The sequence below is a fragment of the Myotis myotis genome, unplaced genomic scaffold (assembly GCF_014108235.1).
Source record: "Myotis myotis isolate mMyoMyo1 unplaced genomic scaffold, mMyoMyo1.p scaffold_m19_p_2, whole genome shotgun sequence".
In the NCBI taxonomy this organism is placed as follows: domain Eukaryota; kingdom Metazoa; phylum Chordata; class Mammalia; order Chiroptera; family Vespertilionidae; genus Myotis; species Myotis myotis.
In genome coordinates this window covers 165,504,725-165,530,652 of record NW_023416324.1, presented here as the reverse complement: position 1 = coordinate 165,530,652, position 25,928 = coordinate 165,504,725, and the positions used below count along the sequence as shown (strand labels likewise).

Genomic DNA, 25,928 nt, shown 5'->3' with positions numbered 1-25,928 from the left:
AGGGGGTTGCAGGAACCAATTTATAGCTGGTTGGTCAGAAGTACAGGTGATAACCTGGGACTTAAAACTGGTGTCTGAAGTTGTGGTATAGTCTTGTGCGACTGAGCCCTTAACCTGCACTATCTCCAGGTGGTTAGTGTCAGAACTGAAATGCAAGATATCCAGTTGGTGTCCAGAGAGTTGGAGAATTGGTTCGTGTGGAACCGCCCCCCAAACATGTGGTGTCAAAAGTGTTGTGAATAGAGGAAACAATAGTTTCCTTTTAGGTGACAAATGGGGTTGGAATGAAAAGAGAAAGATTCAGAATAAGAAAACTGAGAGAATCTATCAACAGACTGGCTATAAAAAGAAAAGAAATAGATAAGGACACATATACACACTTCTGACTTGGGTAAATGGTGGTACCAAGAAACGGAGACAAAGCAGAGCTGAGGAAGAAAATGATGAGCTTAGTTTAAAAATGTTGATGGGTGACCCTAACCGGTTTGGCTCAGTGGATAAAGCATCGGCTGCGGACTCAAGGGTCCTAGGTTCGATTCCGGTCAAGGGCATGTACCTTGGTTGTGGGCACATCCCAAGTAGGGGGTGTGCAGGAGGCAGCTGATCGATGTTTCTCTCTCATTGATGTTTCTCTCTATCCCTCTCCCTTCCTCTCTGTAAAAAATCAATAAAATATATTTTAAAAAAAATATTGATGGGTGAACCATGCAGATAATATTCAGTATGTCAATGGAGTAGATTCAGGTCTAAAGCTAGTTGTGAGAGCTAGGCTAAGAGTATAGAGTCGGGAGTCTTCATTACATAGTTAGAAACTATGGGTGAAGTCATGACTACAGATGAGATCACCTGAATGTAGAGAGTAAAATCAGGAATAATTGCAGAAATGTGGAGAACACAAAACATGTAAAGGGCAGGCTGAGGATTTGGAACCACAATGAAGAATGAGAATGAGGAGTTACAGAAGTAAGGAGGAACCATCACAAGAGAGCAAAACATCACAAAATTCCAGAGGAAATATCTCAAGAATGTTGGCACGGCTCACTTGTCAAGTACTGCTGAGGAGTCAAGAATAAAAAAATAAAAAATAAATAAAAAGAAATTAATGGGATAAGTTCATTGGACTTAAGAAGGTTGTTAACTGCCTTGGCAAGGTAGCTTCGGTAGACTGGCAGATGTAGGATCCAGACTAGTTCATAAGTGTGCAGGAAGCGAAGTGAATTTTCATAGCACTCTTTCAAGAAATAATTGTTTTTAATCTTTATTATTGAAAGTACTACATGTGTCCCCCTTTTTCTCAATTTGACTGTGAAGCAAAAGACACATGTGGCAGGAAAGAAATGTGTGTTCTGTTTTGCTTTCTTCTTTTGCTTAAAGTGCTTATCTAAATTCCTCAATGAAATGGCGGGAAACAGTTATACCAATACACTGCTGGAAAGATGATAAAATGTCAATTTCTTCTAAGATAAATAACACAGTATTTATAAAAATTAAAATTTGAGATGCCCTTTGACCAAGCAATTCCATTTCTGAACATTTAACCTCCAAGTATGCATCTGTCCTTCTTAATGAAATGCATAAGGATTTGCAATACAGCATCCTATATAATAGAGGTAATATGCAAATTGACCATCACGCCCTCGCACAAGATGGCCACCCCCATTTGGTCACAAGATGGCCAGCAGGGGAGGGCAGTTGGGGGAGACCAGGCCGGCAGGGGAGGGCAGTTGGGGGGACCAGGCCTGCAGGGGAGGGCAGTTGGGGGCGACCAGGCCTGCAAGGGAGGGCAGTTGGGGGCAACCAGGCCTGCAGAGGAGAGCATTTAGGGGCAACCAGGCCGGCAGGGGAAGGCAGTTGGGGGCAATCGGGCCGGCAGGGGAGCAGTTAGGCGTCAATCAGGCTGGCAGGGGAGTGGTTAGGGGGTGATCAGGCTGGCAGGCAGAAGCAGTTAGGGGCAATCAGGCAGGCAGGCAGGCGAGCAGTTGGGAGCCAGCAGTCCTGGATTGTGAAAGGGATGTCCAACTGCCAGTTTACAGCAGTTGGACATCCCCCAAGGGGTCCCAGATTGGAGAGGGTGCAGGCTGGGCTAAGGGAAACGCCCCCCCCCATACACGAATTTCATGCACTGGGCCTCTAGTTTCTTATAATAGCAAAACACTGGAAACAACCTAAATACCCATTCAAAGGGGATTAGTTAAATTATAGAAAAGTCCACAAAATAGAATACCATTCCACAAAGCTCATATAACTTTGATGCAAACCTTGCAAACCTCTCAATAACACAACAAAGAAAAATTAAGTCTGATCTCACTCATGCAACCAGAAGCAAAAATCCTAAACAAAATCATAGCAAGCCAAATCAAGAAAGTATAAAAAAGAATGCATCATGACCAAATTGGGTTTACTGAATGCAGTGTTAGTTCAACATCTGAATACCAGTCAACTAACTATAATTTACCACATTCTCTAGGGAGAAAAACTGTGTGATCATTTCAGTAGCTGTAGAAAAGGCATTAGGTAAAATTAATCATCTATTTATGGTAACAACACTATAGAAGGAAGCTTGTGCAACCTGATAGACAGTATATACCAGAAACCCAGTCCACAATATATCCAATGGTGAAATATTAAGAGCACTCCTTTTAGAATCAGGGACATTACAGCATATCACTACCATTACAACCAACATTAGTAAGGTTAATAGACATGAAAAATACATACAAAGCTAAGTACTGAAATGTCAGAAACAAAACAATTGTCATTATTTATAGATGATAACTATCTAAAACAGAAAAGCCCAGAGAATCTAAAAATTTTTAGAATAAACTTTGACAAGGCTGCTGGATATGAGATGAATATACAAGACAACGGTACTGTTTATCCCAGCATAAAAGAATTAGAAAATGTAATTTTAAACAAATTATCAGAGGAACAAAAATGATAATACCCCAGAAATAAATCTAACAAAAACTTGTATTAAAACCTTCAGGAAGGCCCTAGCCAGTTTGGCTCAGTGGATAGAGAGTCGGCCTGCAGACTGAAGGGTCCTGGGTTCGATTCTGGTCAAGGGCACATGCCCAAGTTGCAGGTTTGATCCCAAGTAGGGGGCATGCAGGAGGCAGCCAATCAATAATTCTCTCTCATCACTGATGTTTCTACCTGTCTCTCCCTTCCTCTCTGAAATCAATAAAAATATACATATATTTTAAAAAAAAACTTTCAGGAAGAAAACTGTCAGGCTTTATTGAAAGATATACATGAAGACCTAAAGAAATGGAAAGAAATATTATTCATAGAAAGGGAGACTAAATAAATTCTCCCTCAAATTTATTTATAAACCCCAGTGTAATTTCTTTTTAAATTTATCTTTATTGTTGAAAGTTATACAGATGTACCCTTTTTTCCCACTGACCCCTTCTAGTCCACCCCGTCCCCTCACCACAGGCCTTCATCGCACCATTGTCTGTGTCCATGGGTTATGCATATATGCATGCAAGTTCTTTGGTTGACCACTTCCCACCCACCCACCCTCCTCCACCTTCCCTCTGAGATTCCAGTCTGCTCTATGCTTCTGTGTCTCTGGATCTATTTTGTTCATCAATTTATTCTGTTCATTAGATTACACTTATGGGTGAGATCATGTGATACTTGGGTTTATAACACTTAGCATAATACTCTCCAAGTCCTTCTATGCTGTCTCAAAGGGTAAGAGATCCTTCATTTTTACTGTTGCATGGTATTCCATGGTGTAAATGTACCACAGCTTTTTAAAAAATATGTTTTTATTGATTTCAGAGAAGGAAAAGAGAGAGATAGAAACATCAACGATGAGAGAGAATCACTGATTGGCTGCCTCCTGCAAGCCCCACAATGGGGATCTAGCTCACAACCCAGGCATGTGCCCTGACCGGGAATCGAACCTGTGACCTCCTGGTTCATAGGTCAATGCTCAACTACTGAGCCACGCTGGCTGGGCTAACATAGCTTTTTTATCCATTCATCTACTGATGTGCACTTGGTCTGTTTCCAGATCTTAGCTATTGTAAATTGTGTTTTGAGTTTCTTAGGATATATTTCTAGATGTGGGATCACTGGGTCAAACAGCAGTTCCATAGTTTATTTTTTGAGGAAACACCATACTGTTTTCCAGAGTGGCTGCATCATTCTACATTTCCACCAATAGTAGATCAATGGAACCCAGTGTAAGTCTAATAAAAATTCCAAGAGGGCTTTTCCTGGTTTTTGACAAAGCTAAACAAAACTTATATGATATGGAGGAGGAAAAGCTCAAGAGCAGCCAAAAAGATCACGATGAAAAACAATATGATGTGAGAACAGGGGTCCTGCTCAACCATATATCAAGATTTCTTGTAACATCATAGTAATCTAGACAAAGTGGTACTATCCTAGAGAAAGATAAAAGGACCTAAAGAAGAAACCACAAAGCCCCTATCGGGTCAATGGTCATATATATGAAAAACTGAGAGGACAGATATATCACTGAAGGGTCAGTGGGAAAAGATGAGACTATTCAATGAAATGGGTATTCTTGAGGAAAACAATGAAATTTGATGCACATCTCAAAATCTACACATAAAATTAATACCAGATAGATTAAAACTACAAAAGAGGAAATCTTTATAACCTTGAGATAGACAAGTCTGCCAAACTAAGGCACAAGGAGCACAGAACATAAAGAAAAAAGGTTAGGCTTGACTATTATAAAGCTATAAAACTGTTTTAAAGAAAGATATTATAAACAAAAGGAGAAGCCACAAACTGAAAGAAGTTACTTATCACATAAATAGCCAAACACATTAGGAACTCTTAAAACTAAGAAAAAGACAACAGAGAGAAACCAAGATGGCGGCATAAGTAAACACCTGAAATTGCTGCCTCGCACAACCACTTCAAAAATACAACTAAAAGACAAAACAGACATCATCCAGAACCACAGGAAGGCTGGCTGAGTGGAATTCTACAACTAGAAGGAAAGAGAAAAGCATGCTGAGACTCAGAGGAGGTGCGGAAGTAAAGTGCAGAGGTACGGAGGGGAGCTCAGAAAGGGCTGGCAACTGAGAACAGTTGTCTTTTTCAATAGGGAGGGAGACACAAGCTCCCAGAAGCCCTGAACTCCAGTTCCGGGCGAGTCTCTGGGGACCCAGACTCATACGGGGAGAAACTGGACTGTCTGGCAGTGGGCGGAACTCGAGGACGGCTTTCTCTCAGAGGTGCTTGCAGCGATTACTGTGGGACACTGAGACCCGGGACCTCTTAGGGCAGGACTGAGGATCAGCCACAGCTGTTTGCTCCGCCCTGTTGATTCCCTGAGACCCTGCCCCACCCAAGCTGTCAACAGAGGCTTTTGCATATGAATAGCCTGGCCCTCTGCAATCTGAAAATTACCTAACAAACTGCAGCTGGTCTAGACAGACCCAGAACTTCCAAGAGAAGGCCCAAGGCCCCACAGCAGCTTGCATTGCTTCACAGCTGGGCCTCATCTGGGCACCTCCAAATCCCAAATAAAGAAGAGGAATCTGCAGATCTCTCCGTAGCTCCTACTGGGTAGCCTCAGGCAGAGGCTAAATTAGCACCTCCTTCGAGATCCAAGTGCCAGTGTACCCAGTGGTCAGAGTGGGACCATCCAGATTCCAACTCCTCAGATCCAAAAGGGACACACTCAGGGGGCAGACTCAGTAAGCACCAAAGCCCCACTGAAGCAAGTCTTGCCCATAAGGGTGTCTCCAGCACAGAAGTTCTCCCATAGTAGACACAGCTGATTCTCACAGCCAATTTGCCTGGAGGTCAATTCATCCCAGTGAAACCAACAACAATTAAGGCTTAACTACAACAAGACTGTGCACACAGCCCACAAAGGGGTGCACCAAGAGTGTCCACCTCAGGTAATTGGGGAGGCTGAGCCACTGGGCCCTATAGGACACCTAGCACACAAAGCCACTCTACCAACACAGGGAAGCATAAAAAATGCAGAGACAAAGAAACAGGTCACAAATGACAGAAATGGAGGAAAGCCAACTACTGGATATAGAGTTCAAAACCACGGTTATAAGGTTTTTCAAGAATTTTCTAGAAACCGCTGATAAACTTAATGAGACCCTCAAGAAATCTAGTGAGACCCTCGATGTTATGATAAAGGACCAACTAGAAATTAAGCATACACTGACTGAAATAAAGAATATTATACAGAGATCCAACAATAGACTAGAGGATCACAAGAATCAAGTCAAAGATTTGAAATACGAAGAAGTAAAAAACACCCAACTGGAAAAGCAAAAACAAAAAAGAATCCAAAAATATGAAGATAGTGTAAGGAGCCTCTAGGACAACTTCAAGTGTACCAACATCCGAATTATGGGGGTGCCAGAAGAAGAGAGAGAGCAAGATATTGAAAACCTATTTGAAGAAATAATGACAGAAAACTTCCCCTACCTGGTGAAAGAAATAGACTTCCAAGTACAGGAAGCACAGAGAACCCCAAACAAAAGGAATCCAAAGAGGACCACACCAAGACACATCATAATTAAAATGCCAAGAGCAAAAGACAAAGAGAGAATCTTAAAAGCAGCAAGAGAAAAACGGTTAGTTACCTACAAGGGCGTACCCATACGATTGTCAGCTAATTTCTCAGCAGAAACTATGCAGGCCATATGGGAGTGGCAAGAAATATTCAAAGTGATGAATAGCAAGAACCTACAACCAAGATTACTTTATCCAGCAAAGATATCATTCAGAATTGAAGGTCAGATAAAGAGCTTCACAGATAAGAAACAGCTAAAGGAGTTCATCACCACCAAACCAGTATTATATGAAATGCTGAAAGGTATCCTTTAAGAAGAGGAAGAAGAAGAAAAAGGCAAAGATAAAAATTATGAACAACAAATACATATCTATCAACAAGTGAATCTAAAAATCAAGTGAATAAAAAATCTGATGAACAGAATAAACTGGTGAATATAATAGAATCAAGGGCATAGAAAGGGAGTGGACAATTCTCGGGGGGAAAGGGGTGTGGGGGGTGCGGGAAGAGACTGGACAAAAATCATACACCTTTGGATGAGGACGGGGGGCGGGGGGAAGTAAGGGCCGATGGTGGGGTGAGAACCGGGTGGAGGGGAGCTATGGGGGGAAAGAAGAGGAACAACTGTAATAATATGAACAATAAAGATTTTTAAAAAAAGAGATTTTTTTAAAAAAGAAAAAGACAACACCCTAATAGAAAAAAAATGGGTAAAAAGCATGAAGAGACATTTCACAAAGGAAATAAAAAGGGCCAACAAACATATGAAAAATGCTCAATCTCAGTAGCAATTTAAAACTAATAATTTGCAAATTAAAACCATCATGATATAACACTTTTACATCCACTAGACAAGTATTGGTTGGCAATGATGTGTAACAATGGATCTCATACAATGATGAAAGTATAAACTGGTACAATCACTTTGGAAAACAACTTGGCATAATTGAGAAAGCGAAATAGTAAGTGCTCACAGAAAAAGAAAATAACCCAATTATTTACTGATGAACAATGGATAAGTGAATTATAGTATAATCCTATAGTGGAATACTATATAGCAATGAAAATGAAATGCATGAATCTCAGAAACTATGCTAATGGGAAAAAGCAAGCCACAAAAAAATACAGATAGCAAGATACCATTTTCATAAAGTTCAAAAGCAAGCAAAGCTATCTTTTATGACTTCATGCCAATATGACAAAGGTATAATAAAAAGCAACACAATGAAGTAAAAAATTAGAATGGTGATTCTCTCAGGGTGTTTAGACAAACTTACTGTCTTGGTGATGCTACTTTTAAGTTTGATAATGAACTCAATGGGTGTTATTTTGTTACTATTATGCTTAACAAATTAAATGTGTGCATATTCTTTTGTATAAACAACGTATTTCATCATACCTAACGTTTTTAATAAAAAAAAGTATGGAGAGCCCTAACCGGTTTGGCTCAGTGGATAGTGTCGGCCTGCGGACTGAAGGGTCACAGGTTTGATTCCTGCCAAGGGCATGTACCTTGGTTGCGGGCACATTCCCAGTAGGAGGTGTGCAAGAGGCAGCTGATCATTGTATCTCTCATTGATGTTTCTAACTCTCTATTCCCTCTCCCTTCCTCTCTGTAAAAAATCAATAAGGTATATTTTTAAAAATTTTAAAAAGCATTAAAATGAAAATGAAATGAAAAATTATTTTTTAAAAAAAAGTATGGAGAACTCAATTAATAGTGAAGAAGCGGCAGTGTGTGCAGACTACTCAGTAAGTACATGGTAAGGGAGAGTCTTTTATTTTTTAAGGACCAAGGGACATCTGTTTGTAGAAATGGAACACAAAGTGAAGAAACAGGAAAGAAAAATAAAATAGCAAGTAGAGTCAATAAAAGCTGCTGTTTTAATTATGTTTTTATTCTTTATGGGGTATCTTTGGGTTAATATAACTGTATCTTAGAAAATTTAGAAAAAAGCAGTCCTGGAAAAAAGAAATGTAGACAGTTTAGTCTCTTTCCCCAGTAACATAAGAGTAGAGGGATAGATTTTAAACCATAGCAAACACCCAGAAGTCTCATTTGGCTGTGTAAATTTCATGTAATACTAATATGTCCTTTTCTGTTACTGTCCCAGATACAATCACTCCTCAGGCAACCAGTAATAATTGATGTACTTAAATTAAGCCTTACCTGAAGAGCCTGGTCAATAGAGGCAACTGGATGCAACATAATGAATAATATGAAAACATACAAAATAATCACAGACAAGACAAAAAGATCTGAAAAAGAAAGTAAAACAATTAAATTAGAAAGTTCCTTTATATAAAAAGGCATATAATAACTGGTACACTGTCAATTCTGTTAGTTCTAAATTTGATTGTGAATACTGAATGTTGCTATTTAGGTTGATTAATTACATAAAGTATGCTCTATATTACTTCCTAGAGCAGGGGTGGGCAAACTTTTTGACTCGAGGGCCACAATGGGTTCTTAAACTGGACCGGAGGGCCGGAACAAAAGCATGGATGGAGTGTTTGTGTGAACTAATATAAATTCAAAGTAAACATCATTACATAAAAGGGTACGGTCTTGTTTTTTTTAGTTTTATTCATTTCAAACGGGCCAGACCCGCGGGCCGTAGTTTGCCCACGGCTGTCCTAGAGTATGATACATTATTTAGGACCAAAGTATTCATTTATGTGATGTAAAAATAAACAGCATTTAAAAAACTAAGAGACCTTTATGAAAATTGTTATTTCCCCCAGATAAACAGCTACTTTGTAAGATAATCAAGCCAGTCATAACTCACAAATAAGAAACTAGACTATTTATGGCAAAACGAGATCATCATTTAAACATGTATGCAATGACAATTATTGTTGACTGTACTAGTAAAAATGCTGAATAACATTTATTCTCAGTATTAGATATGTTATAATCCTAAATAGAGGCATTCTAAGTTGAATGTAAGTATATTTCTGCTAGGTGAATACCACTATTTCATTGACTTCTGTGAAAGTATTTCCACAGAAAATGTTAAAACCTAAAAAGTGAGCTGATTGCCCTAACTGGTTTGGCTCAGTGGATAGAGTGTCAGCCTGCGGACTGAAGGGTCACAGGTTCGATTCTGGTCAAGGGCATGTACCTTGGTTGTGGGCACATCCCCAGTAGGGGGTGTGCAGGAGGCAGCTGATCGATGTTTCTCTCTCATCGATGTTTCTAACTCTCTATCCCTCTCCCTTCCTCTCTGTAAAAAATAAATAAAATATATTTTTTTAAAAAGTGAGCTGATTTATTATGTTAACTGTGGGTTACCCCTATGGCTTGCTGTGATAGCTAGGAATAGTAAATCCCACCCAGTAGTACTTTGTATCACTTTCCCAACTTCAAAAATAAAACTTTCTGTCCTAACCGGTTTGGCTCAGTGGATAGAGCGTCGGCCTGCGGACTGAAGGGTCCCAGGTTCGATTCCGGTCAGGGGCATGTACCTTGGTGGTGGTTGCATCCCCAGTAGGGGGTGTGCAGGAGGCAGCTGATTGATGTTTCTCTCTCATCGATGTTTCTAACTCTCTAACCCTCTCCCTTCCTCTCTGTAAAAAATCAATAAAATATATTTAAAAATAAATAAATAAAATAAATAAAACTTTCTGCTCATGGCCTCTTGTTAACTATGTGCTTACATAATGAGCCATAAGAGAGGCTCAGAAATTTCCCAACTATATTGATAGCCCTCAACCTTTTATCCCTTTTTTCTTCGGTCTGAATATTTAGTTACAAGTTCCTACTTGAGGTCAGCTTCAAATCCAAACTTTACTAGGACCATGTATAACCAAAACTTTATCATGAAGCTTTCAGAATATTGTTTTATATATACACATATATACTGTTTTATAATACACTAGAGCAGTGGTCAACCTTCCTAATGCAGCAACCCTTTAATAGAGTACCTCATGTTGTGTTGACCCCCAATCATAAAATTATTTTCGTTGCTACTTCGTAACTGTAATTTTGCTACTGTTATGAATCGTAATGTAAATATCTGCTATGCAGGATGTATTTTCATTGTTACAAATTGAACATAATTAAAGCATAGTGATTAATCACAAAAACAATATGTAATTATATATTCAATATGTGTTTTCCGATGGTCTTAGGCAACCCCTGTGAAAGGGTCGTTCGACCCCCAAAGGGGTCACAACCCACAGGTTGAGAACCGCTGCACTAGAGGCCGTGCACGAAATTCGTGCGGGGGGGGGGGGGGGGGGGGGGGGAGGAAGGGGGTGTCCCTCAGCCCAGCCTGCACTCTCTCCAATCTGGGACCCCTCTCACAATCCAGGACTGCTGGCTCCCACCGCTCGCCTGCCTGCCTGCCTGATTGCCCCTAACCACTCCCCTGCCAGCCTAATAGATGCCTAGCTGCTCCCATGCTAGCCCGATTGCCCCTAACTGCCCTCCCCTTCCAGCCATCTTGTGTCCGCATGGGGGCAGCCATCTTGTGTGTTGGAGTGATGGTCAATTTGCATATTATCTTTTTATTAGTTAGGATAAGTTATTGGGGTCAGTTAAAGAAAAAGTGTTTAAAAAATGCCAGTTGGAAGTACACAAACACATAAACTAAAAAATAAATAAAAATCCAAAAAAGGACAAAAAGATATGTCAGACTACAAATGCCAAAGAAAAATGTGGAGACAGAAGTTTTGTTTCAATAAAGTAACAGCCCATATTAAATATTTTTTAAATCCTATTGCATTTTCACAAACAATAAGCAAAAATAGATCTGCAATCTAGTTCCTGGAATGTTGCAAGAGGAAAAAAATTTACTCAGGCTCAGGAACTTTTTACATCCACCTTAACACTGCTTCTCAAATGTTCATGTCTTTCTCCTGGAGCAACCCCCCTTGATCACACCTCTAAAACTCTGCCAAGATCTCCAAGCAAAGGAGAAAATAAATAATTGAATCTTTCCTCTGCTTAGCCAGGGGAGAAAAAGAGTCACTAATCAAAGGAATTTGACAGGGGAGGTGGGTAGCTGGCAGATTTATATAACCACACAAATGAAAAGACCAAGATGATTTCAACTAAGAATAGAAAAATCAGGTATTCATTTGAGAGGTAAGAGTTTTCAATGGACTACGCTCTTAGCCCCTGGCTTCTCCTGGCCCTGTAGCTTTCTTAGTAATCCTATCGGAGTGCAAGTAATACTCTTCACCAGAAGATAGCTATTAAAACAAATTCTGTGTTGTGTGGTGATTAAGGGTCAGGGGAGAATGTTCCTTAAGTTAAAGATTTAGATTGTTTTACATTCTGCCACAAAGCTATGTAAATACTAGCAAGTCATTCAGCATCAAATTATTTTAACTAGAAAATGGGGATATAATGAGAAACCCATAGGAAAGAGTAGATTTAAGTACTTAAAATGCAATGTAATATGTAAACTCAAGTTATTATTAAATATGTCCCAGTTTATGGCATCACAGATTTGTTAATGACCCCAGATCCTTTTGATAGAATATGACACCAAAGTAAGGCACCATAAAGGATTTCCTTCATAGTCCTTTTTGCCCACAAACCTTATGGCAGAAAGATGTGACTTTGGGTGGAGAGCAGACGATGCAGTATGCAGATGATGTGTTATAGAGTTGTACATTTGAAATCTTTATGGTTTTATTCACCCATGTCACCCCAATAAAGCAAGTAAAAAATAAACAAACAAAAAATTTTAATGCTATGGAAGAAAAGTCTACAAGTACAAGTCTCCATTCTATTGGCCCCTTCTGCAGGATGCAAAGGTGACAGAAGTGAAGAAATCCACGTGAACATTGGCTATACCCATGTCAAAAATGAAGAACAGACAACTGTGCTGTGCAGACCACCCAGAAGGAAAGTATAACACCCTCTGTTCCTGCTTCTAATTGAAACTTTTATGTAAAAATAAAAGTTGCAGCCAGAAGTAATGGGTTATGAAAACCAGGAATATTCAGAACTGGTGGCTTTAATTTTAAACTTAGGGTGGCAGCTACCAGGAGAATAAAACAGACAGTAAACATCTAGATCACTAGGTTTATTCTATTTATGGATATCTCTTTTACTTTGAAAAGACAATTTTAACTCTACTCTTCTTACATTATTTTTAAAGAAGGTAAGCAGTATGGGAATCACAGTAAATGCCAAACTTACAATTCTTGTAGCAAGGTTGCCTGAAAGGTTTTCCTTTTGAAAAGGCAATTGCCACTATGAGGTACTGAAAACTAGAGATAAAAAACACTGTGGTATTTTCATAATTTTGTATATTATGTGGATCATCTTCGGTTTCATTGTACAAATGTGAAAAATTCCCATATAGGCTTCCTGTTGTATTACAAGCACTGAAACATACAAAAAAAATTTTACGTTACTAAACACAATACCAATTGCACAAAAGAAACCAATTCTACCTTATTTGCCTTGACTATCATAAAATAAATAGAAATAAGGTATACAGCAAAAGACCCAACAATATTAAAGTTAAGATATATAAAATAGGTAGAAGAACATTAAGGGTTTTTTCAATTTAGTCACATTCCAATCAGTTAAAAAGTTAGAAGAAACCTCATTACTTAATAAACCTCTCTCACTTTTTAAATTTGGGGCGTAATTTTAGCATAGTAAAGGTAAACTGACCTTGGGTTTGACCTTAGCTCTATCATTTTTTTGGTATCACTAAGGAAATATTTAATTTCTGAGCCCATGTCCCGACCTGCAAGTGTGGGCACCACCTGCTCATTCAGAGGGTTACTGTGGGAAATGAGTATGATAGGGTGTATACATGCCCAGCAAAGCACTTGGCACTGAAGCCCTCAATATTTTCCAGCTATGGCTCTCTCATCTCTACTTCCAGGTGAGTGGAACTGGCAAACAAAGAACTAAATATAAGAAGTCCCCAATATCCATCACTAAAATATCAGCTATAATAAGTATTGTTAAATGACAACAAAATCTGCTACAAATCTGGAAATATTCTTGAGAACAACCCCATCTATTCCTTTTCATATGTAGTGTTTATATGTACATACTAGAGGCCCGGTGCACAGATTCCCTCAGCTTGGCCTGCGGGAATCAGGCTGAAACCGGCTCTCCAACATTCCCCAATGGGTCCCAGATTGCGAGAGGGCGCAAGCCAGGCTGAGGGACCCCACTGGTGCACAATTGGGGTCAGGGGAGGGTCACGGGAGGGCTCCAGGGCGTGTCAAGCCCGTGTTGCCCAGTCCCGATTGGCCAGACCCCAGCAGAGAGCTAACCTATCAGTCGAAGCGTCAGCCCCGTGGTGGTCAGTGCACGTCATAGTGACTGGTCGAACGGCCGGAAACTTAGCATATTAGGCTTTTATATATATAGATAAGCAAACAGTAATATTATGTTTCTAAAGCTTTAAAGACAAGTTATCTCCCTCGAGCAAGCAAAATAAATGTACGCATCTGAAAATTTAAATCTACATAATTACCTTAGTGAATAGTTTTTATGTTTAATTAATTAAAATGATGCTGTCATGATTTGTGAACTGTAGAATACTCTACCCATAAACAAATAATACTTAAAAAAAGAATTTAGGTTTTAAAATGCTATTTCCTAAAATGGGGTTAGAAAAGTTAGAAGCACCAACATTCAGGGTTTAGAAGAGGCCCAAGTATTTAATTTCAACTTTCCAATTTTACAGATAAAGAAAGCAAAGCTCAGTAGCAAATTAAGAAACTGGTCCAATGTCCCCAACTTGGTAGTGATTATTAAGATCTTGCCAGAGTGTCTTCCTACACACAGAAGAAATTATCATGATAGTCATGATATAAATCATTTAAGTGTTTAATTAAGCTGCATGCAAAAATCTATATATATAAAAGCCTAAGTGACCAGTTGACTGATTGGCTGGTTGCTATGACATGAACTGACCACCAGGGGGCAGACACTCAACATATGAGCTGTGTCCCCTGGTGGTCAGTGTGCACCCACAGTGGGAGCGCTGCCCAGCTCACTGAAGGGCGCCAGACGCGGGGCTCATGGCTGGCCGCCACAGCCCAGAGACTGCAGTGGAGCGTCAGCGAGCCTACCAAGCAGCAGCAGGTGCAGCGGGGCCGAGATGAGCAGGAGCGGCAGGCAGGAGCAGCAGGCGGCATTGGACTGCCGGTTTTGGCCCAATACCCGCAGGCCATGCCGAGGGGCCCCACCAGTGCATGACTCTGTGCACCAGGCTTCTAGTTTTTATATAAAAATTTAGACTTATTCTTACATGTATGAATGTTACACACACTTCACACAGACTTCTAAATGGACTAACCAACTTACTCTGAATGTGGATGCCATATTTCATACCAAGGTTGCTGCTTGACCCAAAAAAAACCCAAAGACTGAAATCCAATGCTGATGATGATCTGAGACAAAACGGAGAAGAGAAGGGCCCCCGATATGAGACCTGAAGGTGGTCTTTGTGCCACAAGTTCCTTCCAGGCAGGATTTAAACTCACTACATTGGAAGAAAAAGATGAAAGGTTTGTTGCTTGTTGCTCAATTAATTTGTCACTATAAAATGCATAATCAAATTCATTTAGAAACTTAAAAAATTTGTTTTTGTCAACTACAATTAAAATAATACAATTTCTTCCTCATAAGACATTAACAAAGGTTTGAAGCAAAATAAACAAAACAGTAACATAAAAAAGGCTTTGTTTGTTTATTAAGGTGTTATCCATTGAGTTTCTCCACTGTTAAGTCTCTCTTTTTTTAGTTTGTTCATAAATAATGTGTATAATAAGACTATGTAAAATTCCTGTCCCTCATCAAATTTCATTCACTAGTTTTTTTTTTGGATTATTTTGAGGGAGAGGGAGGGAGGGGCGGAGGGAAGGAGGGAGGGAGGGAGGGAGGGAGGGAGGGAGGGAGGGAGGGAGGGAGGGAGGAAGGAAGGAAGGAAGGAAGGAAGGAAGGAAGGAAGGAAGGAAGGAAGGAAGGAAGGAAGGAAGGAAGGAAGGAAGGAAGGAAGGAAGATTGATCGGTCACCTCCTATATGTGCCCTGACCAGGACAGAACCCACAACCTTTTTGTGGTGTACAGGACAACGTTCCAATCAACTGAACCACCCTGCCAGGGCTCATTCACTAATTTTTAGCATTCATTAAAGATTGTCTATGATGTATTATGATAGAATTGTACACCTGAAACCTACAATTTTATTAACCAATTCATCCCAATAAATTTAATAAAAAAATGGTCTAAATAAGTCATTCTCAACCAACATGATTTTGCCACTCAGGAAACATTTGACAATGTCTGGAGATACTTTTGGTTGTCACAACTGGAGGAGTGTTACAAGCACCTAGTTGGATAGAGGCCTGAGATGCTGGGAAGCATCCTACAATGCACAGAATAATCCCCAACAACAAAAAATTATTTGGCCTAAAATGTCAATAAAACTGGGAAGGTTCTTTTCATGATTTAAGTCCATCATTTCATTTATTCATTTACATATTCATTCATTCATTGACTGCCTGCCTGCCAGTTATGAACTAAATTTTTATTTGATTAAATGAGTCAGATCCTATTACCATTACTATTTATTTTTTTTATTATTATTTTTGTAGTTGTTAATCCTCCTCACCCAAGGATATGTTTCTATTGATTTTTTTTTTAAGAGAGAGAGTGGGAGATGGAGAGACAGAGAGAAATATCAATGTGAGAGAGTCACATCGATCGGTTGCCTCCCGCATGCACCCCAACCAGGGCCGGGGATCAAGCCTGCAACCGAGGTATATGACCTTGACCAGAATTGAACCCAGTACCCTTCAGTCCATGGGCCGATGCTCTATCCACTGAGTCAAACCGGCTAGGGCAATTATTATTTATTTTGATGTGAACATCACCAATTCATAGCCTGAGTCTAACTACACTATAATGCACAAAGCCATATAATTGGTGTATAAATATCAATATCAAGAGACCCCAAAAAAAGGCTGATGTAATATTCCTGACTAAAGAAGACTAAAGAGACATGATAATTATATGAAGTTTATGAGCCCTGATAAGGCCTAAGCTAGGGGACTAGGAAAAAAGATAGGTATAAAAGGACATTGTTGGGCCATAGCTGGTTGCTCAGTGGATAGAGCGTCAGCCTGCAGACTGAAAGGTCCCAGGTTCGATTCAGGTCAAGGGCACACGCCTGGGTTGTGAGCTCAATCCCCAGTGTGGGGTGTGCAGGGGGCAGCCGATCAATGATTCTCTCTCATCATTGATGTTTCTATCTGTCTCTCCCTCTCCCTTCATCTCTGAAATCAATAAAAATATATTTTAAAAAATCTATACTAATAAGAGGGTAATATGCTAATTAGACCAGACATCTTCTGGACAAAGCCACGGGGGCAGGGGCCGAGGCAGAGGTGGTTAGTTGCAATCAGGCCAGCAGGGGAGAACAGTTAGGGGTGACAAAGACTGCAGGGGAGGGCAGTTAGTGGCGACCAGGTCAGCAGGGGAGAGCAGTTAGGGGGCGATCAGGCTGGCAGGAGAGGGCAGTTAGGGGTGATCAGGCAGGCGAGCAGTTAGGAGCCAGCAGTCCCGGATTGCGAGAGGTGTGTCCGACTGCTGGATTGGAGAGGGTGCAGTCCAGGCTGAGGGACCACCCCCCGCTCATGCACGAATTTTTGCACCGGGCCTCCAGTATGATTATAAAAGGGCATTGTTGGGACATATGACAAAACCTGAATACCTGCTGTGGATTAGATACTATTTTATCAATGCTAAATTTCCTGATCTTTACAACTGTGTTTAATTATACAGTATAAGAGAATGGCTTTGTTTTTAGGCAATATATACTAAAATATTCAGAGGCAAAGGGGCATAATAATACAAACTTATTCTCAAACATTTCAAAAAAGAGTGGAGAGAGAATAAAATAAATGGGGCAAAACATAAGCAACTCGTAATAAAAGGCAACATTAACAGGAAATCTGGAGAGATATGCAGTGTTACAATTGTTGATGTAAATTTACCAAAGTTTAACAAGTCACATTAGAATTTCATAGGCTTTCAAATCACTAACAAAATACTCACTTGTAAATACCACTACCAAAATGATTGCCAGATCAATGAAGAGAAACTGGAAGTCTCCTAGGTTACTTAAGACCTACAGAAGTAATTTTTTAAAACATATTTAGTTTTCAGGAACAATTACCACTTTTCCCTGGTTTTAGTGCCCCCCCCCCCGCCCCGCCCCCAATGATTACTACTAAATGACACTTGGACCTGCTTGAAAAGTGAAATACATTTGCCTTTCGAATCAGTGAAATACAACATATTTGCAAACATTCAAATTAATATGTTAGTATAAAAGGCATCTCCTAACAATTCAATTCAATAAAAATCTTTTAAAGCTTTTTTTGGCAAAAAGAAAACACAAACTTTTACTCACAATATTCAATATTCTTGAAAATTAGTATCTTGAAGCTTCCTTAATATCTAACAACATCCCTCCTGATACTTTCTACAAATGATAAAAAAGTATAGTTTCACAAAGACTCCTTGGGATGTCACCAATGTTCACTTAGAGATGTATCTAAAGTGAGATCGCTTTCAGGATAAAATCTGACAGAGTGCTTATGGACACCACTGTTTAAGCTTTTTCTCCAAATTCATAGTATCCTACAACTATTGCTGAAACACCTTTTCTCATTCCGGCCTTTTCCTGTAAATGTATAGCAAAATTAACTACAATTCTGAAATATGTCACAGTAATATAAAAGAATTCTAAAAAAGATGTCCAATCTGTGCTCAAGGCAAAAAAGTATACAATCATCTTTTATTCACAAGGTTCAACCACAGCTGTCGGCCTTGAGAAAAATGATATTCCATATTAATGAGATTTTTCAATCTGCTACACAAAACATAGTAAAACTAAAGAAAAATTTATAACTGCTAATTATGTAAATTCCATAATTAATGCATGCATTCAAAATCAAACACATTTGCTCATATATTAATTTAAAAGTCTTAACACTAAGTATAAGCAATATCGGTACTCACGGAATACAGTAGAGTAACACTGAAGTATTGTATAATGCTGTACAAAGCCATAAATTTAAACACACAGAAGGAAGTCATTAAAGCAGCACGGCCTTCCCTGTGAAAACAAATGTTGGCATGTGAATAAAGGCATTTCAAACTCCTCCTCCAAACCACAATTATATCTTGACAGACAAATATTAACATTTAACCGCTACAATAAAGCACACTTCTACCCAAAGAACTAAGCCAAAGCAGAACTGGAAGAGATGAGGAGTAACAATCAATCTGTTGCTAATAAATAACAGATCAAATATACCAAAAAACCATAAAAGCAAATTCTTATTACTTTCTGTGATCATTTTTCCCCCCATATTATTAAAGCAAGCTACAGAGACAACAGGAAATTTTTAATTTGTCCTACCTGATGAGGTTTGGCACACAGGAAATACTAGGAGTTTTGGAGGTAAAGGGAGATGCCACTGAAGCCTCGAGCTCTGATAAAGAAATGCCTCCATGTGCCCTCTTTAGAGCCTAAAAGTTAGAAAAAGAAAACTGGTAACATTCTGTGAATGTGACTTAGACTAGCAGGGGTAGGGAACCTTTTTTCTGTCAAGGGCCATTTGGATACTTATAACATCAGTCGAGGGCCATACAAAATTATCAACTTAAAAATTAGCCTGCTATATTTGGCCAAACATTTCATTAACTCACCCCTAATGCTTTGGCAGGACCAGACCAAATGATTTCGCAGGCCTTATATGACCTGCGTGCCAGATGTTCCCCACCCCTGGGCTAGAGAAAGAATTATAAATTACAAAAATTATACTTACACCACAATCATTTGCACCATCACCACACATCCCAACAAAGTAACTGGGGAACAAAAATTACGTTAAGATTTTGATTAATTTCCTAAAAGGCACAATACTTAAGATTTCTCTAATACAATATTATGAAGAGCTAAGAAACCAAGATTCCCCCCCAGTGAAACAAATGCATCTTTTCATTACAGTGCTCACAGGCATGTTGCTTTGCATCAGCCTGCATGTCAAATAACCTGGGTATTGTCCAATTTCTGTCATAAGATAGACAAATCACTTTATCATTTTAACATCTCAGTTTCCTAATATTTAGAGCAAAATACTTGGGCTTGTATAGCCTTTAGCACACTTACTTTTAAGGCTATCAGTAAAGAGTTCTCCCTTAAAAACTTGAAACATATTTATTTACTAAAACTATAAAGTCACTTCCATCAAACTGAGATGAATGAACTCTACCTCATACATATGACCTGGAAAAGAAACTGTAGATATTGTACTTTAGCTGCAAGAGCCTACATGAGCACATAAGCCTCTTTTAAATAGACACTTAAAGTTAACGCTTACCTACCTCACAGGGGATAATATTATATACATGAAATAGTTACTTTTCTGGGTTTGAAAATGAACTACAATTCACTAAAAAACGAAACAAAAAACACACACCACACACCCCAATACTTACTCTACATTTTGCAGTGCTTCTACTAATTGTGTCTTCTGATCAGGTGCCATACGAGCAAATACAGTGCCATGCAACATCAACTGGAAAAAATATGAATTTCTTTAAAATTCTGTTTACAATGTATTTATGTGAACACATACATAAACCCAAATAACTAACCTTTGGAACAAGGTCTTGAAAATGCTCCAGTATCACTGAAAATGATTTTCCATTCATTGCAAAATGATAACGAGACACCTGAAGATCCTCTAAGCTATCGTGGACTGATTTAATTGGAATTGCCTGTGTGTACAACATTCAAAATAATATTTAGGAAGCCAAACCAAGTAACACTACCTTATTTTAAATATATCTGATCCAAAACTAATTTTTTTCATTTGATATTTTACACAAGACATTGGAAGTTAACATTTATTGAAAGTAAAGGGAAAATCAATTTTAAGGGGACGAACCTATCTATATGTTTATTAAGAAAACAAACACACACACACACACACACACACACACACACACACACACACGGAAGGCTAAATATCAGCTTCAATTTGAAATGATCCATGAACTGAATATTTTGGCCTACCTTCACCATTTATCACTACTTTTAAAATAGGATAAATCTTTGGGATTCTTATACTTTAAAAGTGTGCTTCTCAACTTTGTCTAACTATCAAAATATAAAGCACTGAGATTCCTGGATCTAATGAATCAGAAGTCCAGGCTTCTGTTTATGTTTACTTTTTGTTTTGTTAAATTTTAATGCACATTTTACTTTTTTAGACTAAATTAAAACATGCAAGCTTCAAAGAGAAAAATTCATCTTGACATTACCTCCGAGTCAATTGCTGATGAATTACTGCACTGTGTTAGAGTGTCTGCATAATGCCAGTTTATTTTGGCAACTTTTCCATCCTTTGGAGGTAATGCTTCAGCAATAATAACTTTATCCTGAGGTAGTATCATTCCACAGTCTCTGGCCACAGAGACAGCAGTCAACATGTTGTCACCTAATTTTCAAAATATTGAAAACACATTAAAATTAAAACATAAATGGATTAACCAACAAGTGCTTATTGAAAATCTACTATAGTCCCTATCACTGGACTGGGCAAAATGAAGATAATGTATGGTCTTTACTCTTAGAGTTTAAAAATAAAATAATCAGGACATACTTATCAAAGGAAGCCTTAAATAATGAAGCACATATATACTAAACAGTCAGAACATTCTCACCCACAATGTTTAAAACCAAATACATTCTCATTCTTTATTTTAACCCTCACCTGAGGATATGTTTTTATTGATTTGAGAAGGAGGGGAGGGGGAGGAGGGGGGAAGGACGAGGGGGAGGAGGAGGGGCAGGGGAAGGAGGAGGAGGAGGAGAGAGAAACATCAATGTGAGAGAGAAACATCAATCAGTGTCTCTTGTACTTGGCTTGAGGGAGGAAAGAACCTGCAATTTAGGTATATGCCCTCACCCAGAATCAAATCTACAACCTTTTGGTGCACAGGACAACGTTCCAACCAACTGAGCACTAAGCCAGGGCCATTCTCAATCTTTGAGTCATTCACTAGTAGCACCTGCCACAGTGCTACATACAGAGCAAGCGCTCAATAAATATTTTTTGAAACAACCTAGGAGTGACCAGTGATCTGTTTAAGAATACTAGAATAGTATCACAGGAAAGAAAGAATGAATTACAAAAGTAAGATTACAAAGAACTAAAAGATAAGCAAGGTAGTAAGAATATAATCTTTACAAGATGTAAAGAGAACAAAGACAGACAACTTCTCAGCCATGAGAAAAAAAGAAGAGCAGCACTGTAAAGGATAGGTTCAAGAGAAGAAAATACTAGCTTACAAGAGAAGCTGACAAAGGTCTTGGGAGCCCACTGCTATCAGACTGAAGGGCAATATTATTTTTTTCCCCAACCCCTACACACTATTTCCAAGGGTGTCTTCCAGTGATCAGACAGACCCCTTAGGACAACAAAACTATAGTCAGTCATGGTAGAGAAAGAGGGGAAAGAGGTACAGAGATAGAAAGTGCCTTGAAGCAGTCATTAAAACCAAGAATTGCTAGGAAGATAATAAATTTAGTTACTTCAGCTGTATAGTAACAACTATGCTATCAGATGAATCTCAGAGTCTAAAACATAATTCTAGTAGAGCAAACAAATGTACAAATATCTAACACAGAGCAAGGCACAATAAGTGCTATAAGAAATATATGATTACAGAGAGATAAAAAGGAGCAGAGGTTAAAATTTTATGGTGTGCCCTTTATTATCTTACTATACCAGTGATGGCGAACCTTTTGAGCTTGGTGTGTCAGCATTTTGAAAAACCCTAACTGAACTCTGGTGCCGTGTCACATATAGAAATTTTTTGATATCTGCAACCATAGTAAAACAAAGACATATTTTTGATATTTATTTTATATATTTAAATGCCATCTAACAAAGAAAAATCAACCAAAAAAATGAGTTCACGTGTCACCTCTGACACGCGTGTCATAGGTCCGCCATCACTGTACTATACTTTCTATCAACAGAATTTGTTAGACTTCAAAAGAATAGTACCAAGTTAACTTACACCTAAAAAAAAAATTCAGAGCTGAAATAGGGCAATGCAGGATGGAGCCACAATATAATATACTTTTATAACCAATTGGTCATCTGTTAATATAACTTGAACTCTAAGAGTCACACTCAAATTTTTCTGAGTCATTTTATAAAGTCTAACCTGTGACCATGACAGTGCGAATGTTGGCTTTATGCAAATCTTCAAGTACTGCAGGGGTTTCTCGCTTTAATTTGTTCTGCATTATAATTAATCCCATAAAATCCATGTTGTTTTCAATGGCATCTCTGCAGAAAAAGAAATTTTAACACGTAATGGTATAGTCAAGTGAATGGGCTATTTTCTCTTTATATTGATAAAGCAATTTAAAATATCCAAAAATGATAAATTAAGACATTTTATAGGCAGAACAAAGCACGTATGTGTATGTTTATGAATTCAATATCTTTTAAAAAAAAATTAAGCCTGGAAAAACAATTCCCAAGAAATACATTGAAATTAAATTTTACACTTTGAAATGCAGGAATATAAGAATCATGTATAGTTAGTTGGCTCTCCACATCCCCAGGGGAGTCCTAGAACCAATTCCCACACAGATATCAAGAGACAACTGTATTCCTTTGTAAGACACTAAAAACGCATAGTACTAAGGAATGTTCATCTTGTATCCTACTCACCAACTGAGCAAGCATAAATAAATCTATTTTTTACCATCTCACACACAACACACCCTAACTTAAATGTTAAGAGAAAGGGGAAAAAACTGTCCTGTAAGTACATTTGATACAATTATACTACATTCATTATCAAATTTTTGATGAATTTTTATAAAACTCTTGGTCCTTGAAGTGGGATGTAAGAAGCATTAGCAATCCAACGAGATCTACTTGGAATCCAGAGACAAGTCTTTTAGAATATTCATATTCAATAGTTAAAGATGTTATTCCTTCAAATAGTTATCTATAATGCACCAAGTACTACAGAAATCGTTGGGATGTCAAAGATAAAAAGGTATGATATATACTCTTCAATATGTTTTTTTGGGGAAACAGACAAGCAAGCAAAACAAAAAATAATAGGCGCTTCAGCATTATAATGCACATGAAGTATGTTCAGCGATAGTTGTGTTAAGAAATCTCAAGCTAAATCAGAGAAATATTTTTTTCAATAAAGAAAGGGGGCTTGAGGTTAGGGACCAAAATTTCACACTTGCAATAACCAAGTGGTTTTTCTACACAAAATTCAACAATTATAGGCCCTTTACATAGCTATAAACCTCAATAACTTTGAAATATAATTCAGAACAAGGAGTGTTAAAGGTATTAAAGAATAGTTAGGAAACCTACTACAAATGATACTGCTAGTGATAATAGGAGAAATAAGCCTTGAACCTGAAAATGCATTTCAAAGCACAAAGCTTTACAAATGTGAAACTACTGGATCAAGAATACTACAGCCATTTTCCTACAAGATACTAACCATTTCTGGCTTTCAGTGGTTTCCTAACTTTCCTATGATACAGGTCATGGAAATTTTGTCCTCTAATTAATGAATACTACAATATTTAATTCAAGATATAAAGATTCAAGCTGTTAGAGAAATGCCAGAACCTATTCCCAGAAGTTAGAATGGACACACAGAGAAGATTGAAGGATGAGGATGAAGGGAAGCAGAGAGAGAAGTTGATAAAGAATAGGGTATTCTGGGCAGAAGGAATAGCCCATCCAAGGGCATGGAAGGATGTCTGAATAGAACAGGCTCAAGGACTATAGGCAATTCAACAGTTAGTCCTTAGGAGGGAACTAGCAAAAGGTGAAGCTGTAGAGACAAATAAGAGCCTAATATGCCCTTCACAGGAATCGATATAATATTTTACATTTTGGCTCTCAATCATGTATATGCATTTCATTTGGTTATCACATTTTTTTTTTAATGACAAGTTGCCAACAGCACTTTATTTTTTCTTTTCCAACATCCTGTTCTGCAGCTTCATTGGCTCTTTTTGCCTGGATGCCAAAGAGCCGGGCATTGGTACGGACCATGCAAAGACTGGCAAAAGCCTTGAAGTTCTTCTCCTCCCTCTGTGATGACCCTGGCTTTCTTTCTCCTTCTTGTAGACACTCCGTATGGGCATGGCTGGTCCGGTCAGCTGGGTAGCCCATTTGAGTTCTTCAGAACTGTCTCCCTTCCTGGGGGCCAAAGGCTTCCTGGGGAAGAGGATGAGCTTGGAGCGGTACTCCTTCAGCCGCTGCACGGTGGCCTGCAGGGACTCGGTGGACTTGTTCCGCCGCCTCAGATCCACCGATATCCCAATGGTCCCGGCCACCTTTTTGTGGATTCCAGCCACCCTTAACTCTTCCAAGCTGAAGGCCCTTCTGGCTCAGCTTGCACTTTGGCGTGGGTACCAAACGGTGGGGCATCTCACTATGGGTCGGATGGGTCTGGACTCAGGGCAAGGGGCAATGGGGCGCCGGATCTTGCGTCTGTGGATCTTCTGCGCCAGCTGATTATACCACATGGCAACGCACCGCTGCCAGTCCTTGTGGAAGTGGGGCTTTAGGATCATGCCATTTCGGCTGGGCACCATGGCTGCTGCCTACAGGCCTTCTCGGAAGGAGAACGGCCGGCAGAAAGCCACTTTTTTTTTTTTTTTTAAACATTCATGCTTAGACCACTTCCCTCAAATAATGTGTTATAGTTAGAATTCCTAATGTAGTTTTTCCTTTTAGTTAATTTGGCTATCCACTCTACTCCTTTAGTTCTCTCTCAGAAAACATAATTGTACTACAGACATTTTTATTTAATGTACCTGAAATAATTAGAAGTTCTACTAGTCCATAATTTAACTATTGCCCTATTGGTGAGTATTATGTTATTTGTACTATTTAAACATGAACTTATGCACATAAAATATTGTTTCAGGCTGGATTCCTAGAAATGCACTTGCTAGGTCAAATAAGCAAATTTAAATGTTCTTCAGAACTTAATAATAGTGTACTAGCAATATCCTATCTAATGAAAGAATAATATGCAAATTAACCATCACTCCATGACAAAGATGGCGGCGCCCATAGTGGCTGGAGGACGCTGGCGGAGCCCAGCAGGCAAGTGCGTCCGTAAGCAGCACCCAGCAGGGCCTGCTTGGGGGTCACCGCAATGACCTGGGAGCAGGCAAGCGCGGCCCACAGGCAGCACCCAGCAGGGCCTGCTTGCCCATCCCCGTGATGTGGAGCAGGCAGGCCCCGCAGAGAGCAGAGAACCACAGGGACTGGGCCCAAGCTGTCAGTAGGACATCCCCTGAGGGCTCCT

General features: G+C 39.0%; 1 protein-coding gene and 1 pseudogene across 12 annotated transcripts in view; both read right to left on the bottom strand.

Moving 5' to 3' along the window:
* Positions 1-25,928, bottom strand: part of ATP13A3 (ATPase 13A3) — a 108,315-nt gene that overhangs the window by 14,407 nt on the left and 67,980 nt on the right. For 9 of the 12 annotated variants that reach the window (XR_004974421.1, XM_036352759.1, XM_036352757.1 and 6 more), the window contains 11 exons: positions 22,782-22,906; positions 20,868-21,043; positions 20,199-20,321; positions 20,040-20,119; positions 19,367-19,409; positions 18,958-19,067; positions 18,555-18,651; positions 17,586-17,658; positions 14,832-15,009; positions 12,693-12,880; positions 8,706-8,794 (listed from right to left, as the gene is read on the bottom strand). Coding sequence is in view for 8 of the 12 variants with exons in the window: in XM_036352759.1 (XP_036208652.1) it covers positions 8,706-8,794; positions 12,693-12,880; positions 14,832-15,009; positions 17,586-17,658; positions 18,555-18,651; positions 18,958-19,067; positions 19,367-19,409; positions 20,040-20,119; positions 20,199-20,321; positions 20,868-21,043; positions 22,782-22,906 (1,282 nt within the window). In the remaining 4 variants the exon portion in view is untranslated. The remainder of the gene's footprint in view (positions 1-8,705; positions 8,795-12,692; positions 12,881-14,831; positions 15,010-17,585; positions 17,659-18,554; positions 18,652-18,957; positions 19,068-19,366; positions 19,410-20,039; positions 20,120-20,198; positions 20,322-20,867; positions 21,044-22,781; positions 22,907-25,928) is intronic. The other 3 variants (XR_004974422.1, XR_004974424.1, XR_004974423.1) reach the window with 1 other exon arrangement.
* Positions 22,921-25,790, bottom strand: LOC118677575 (annotated as a pseudogene).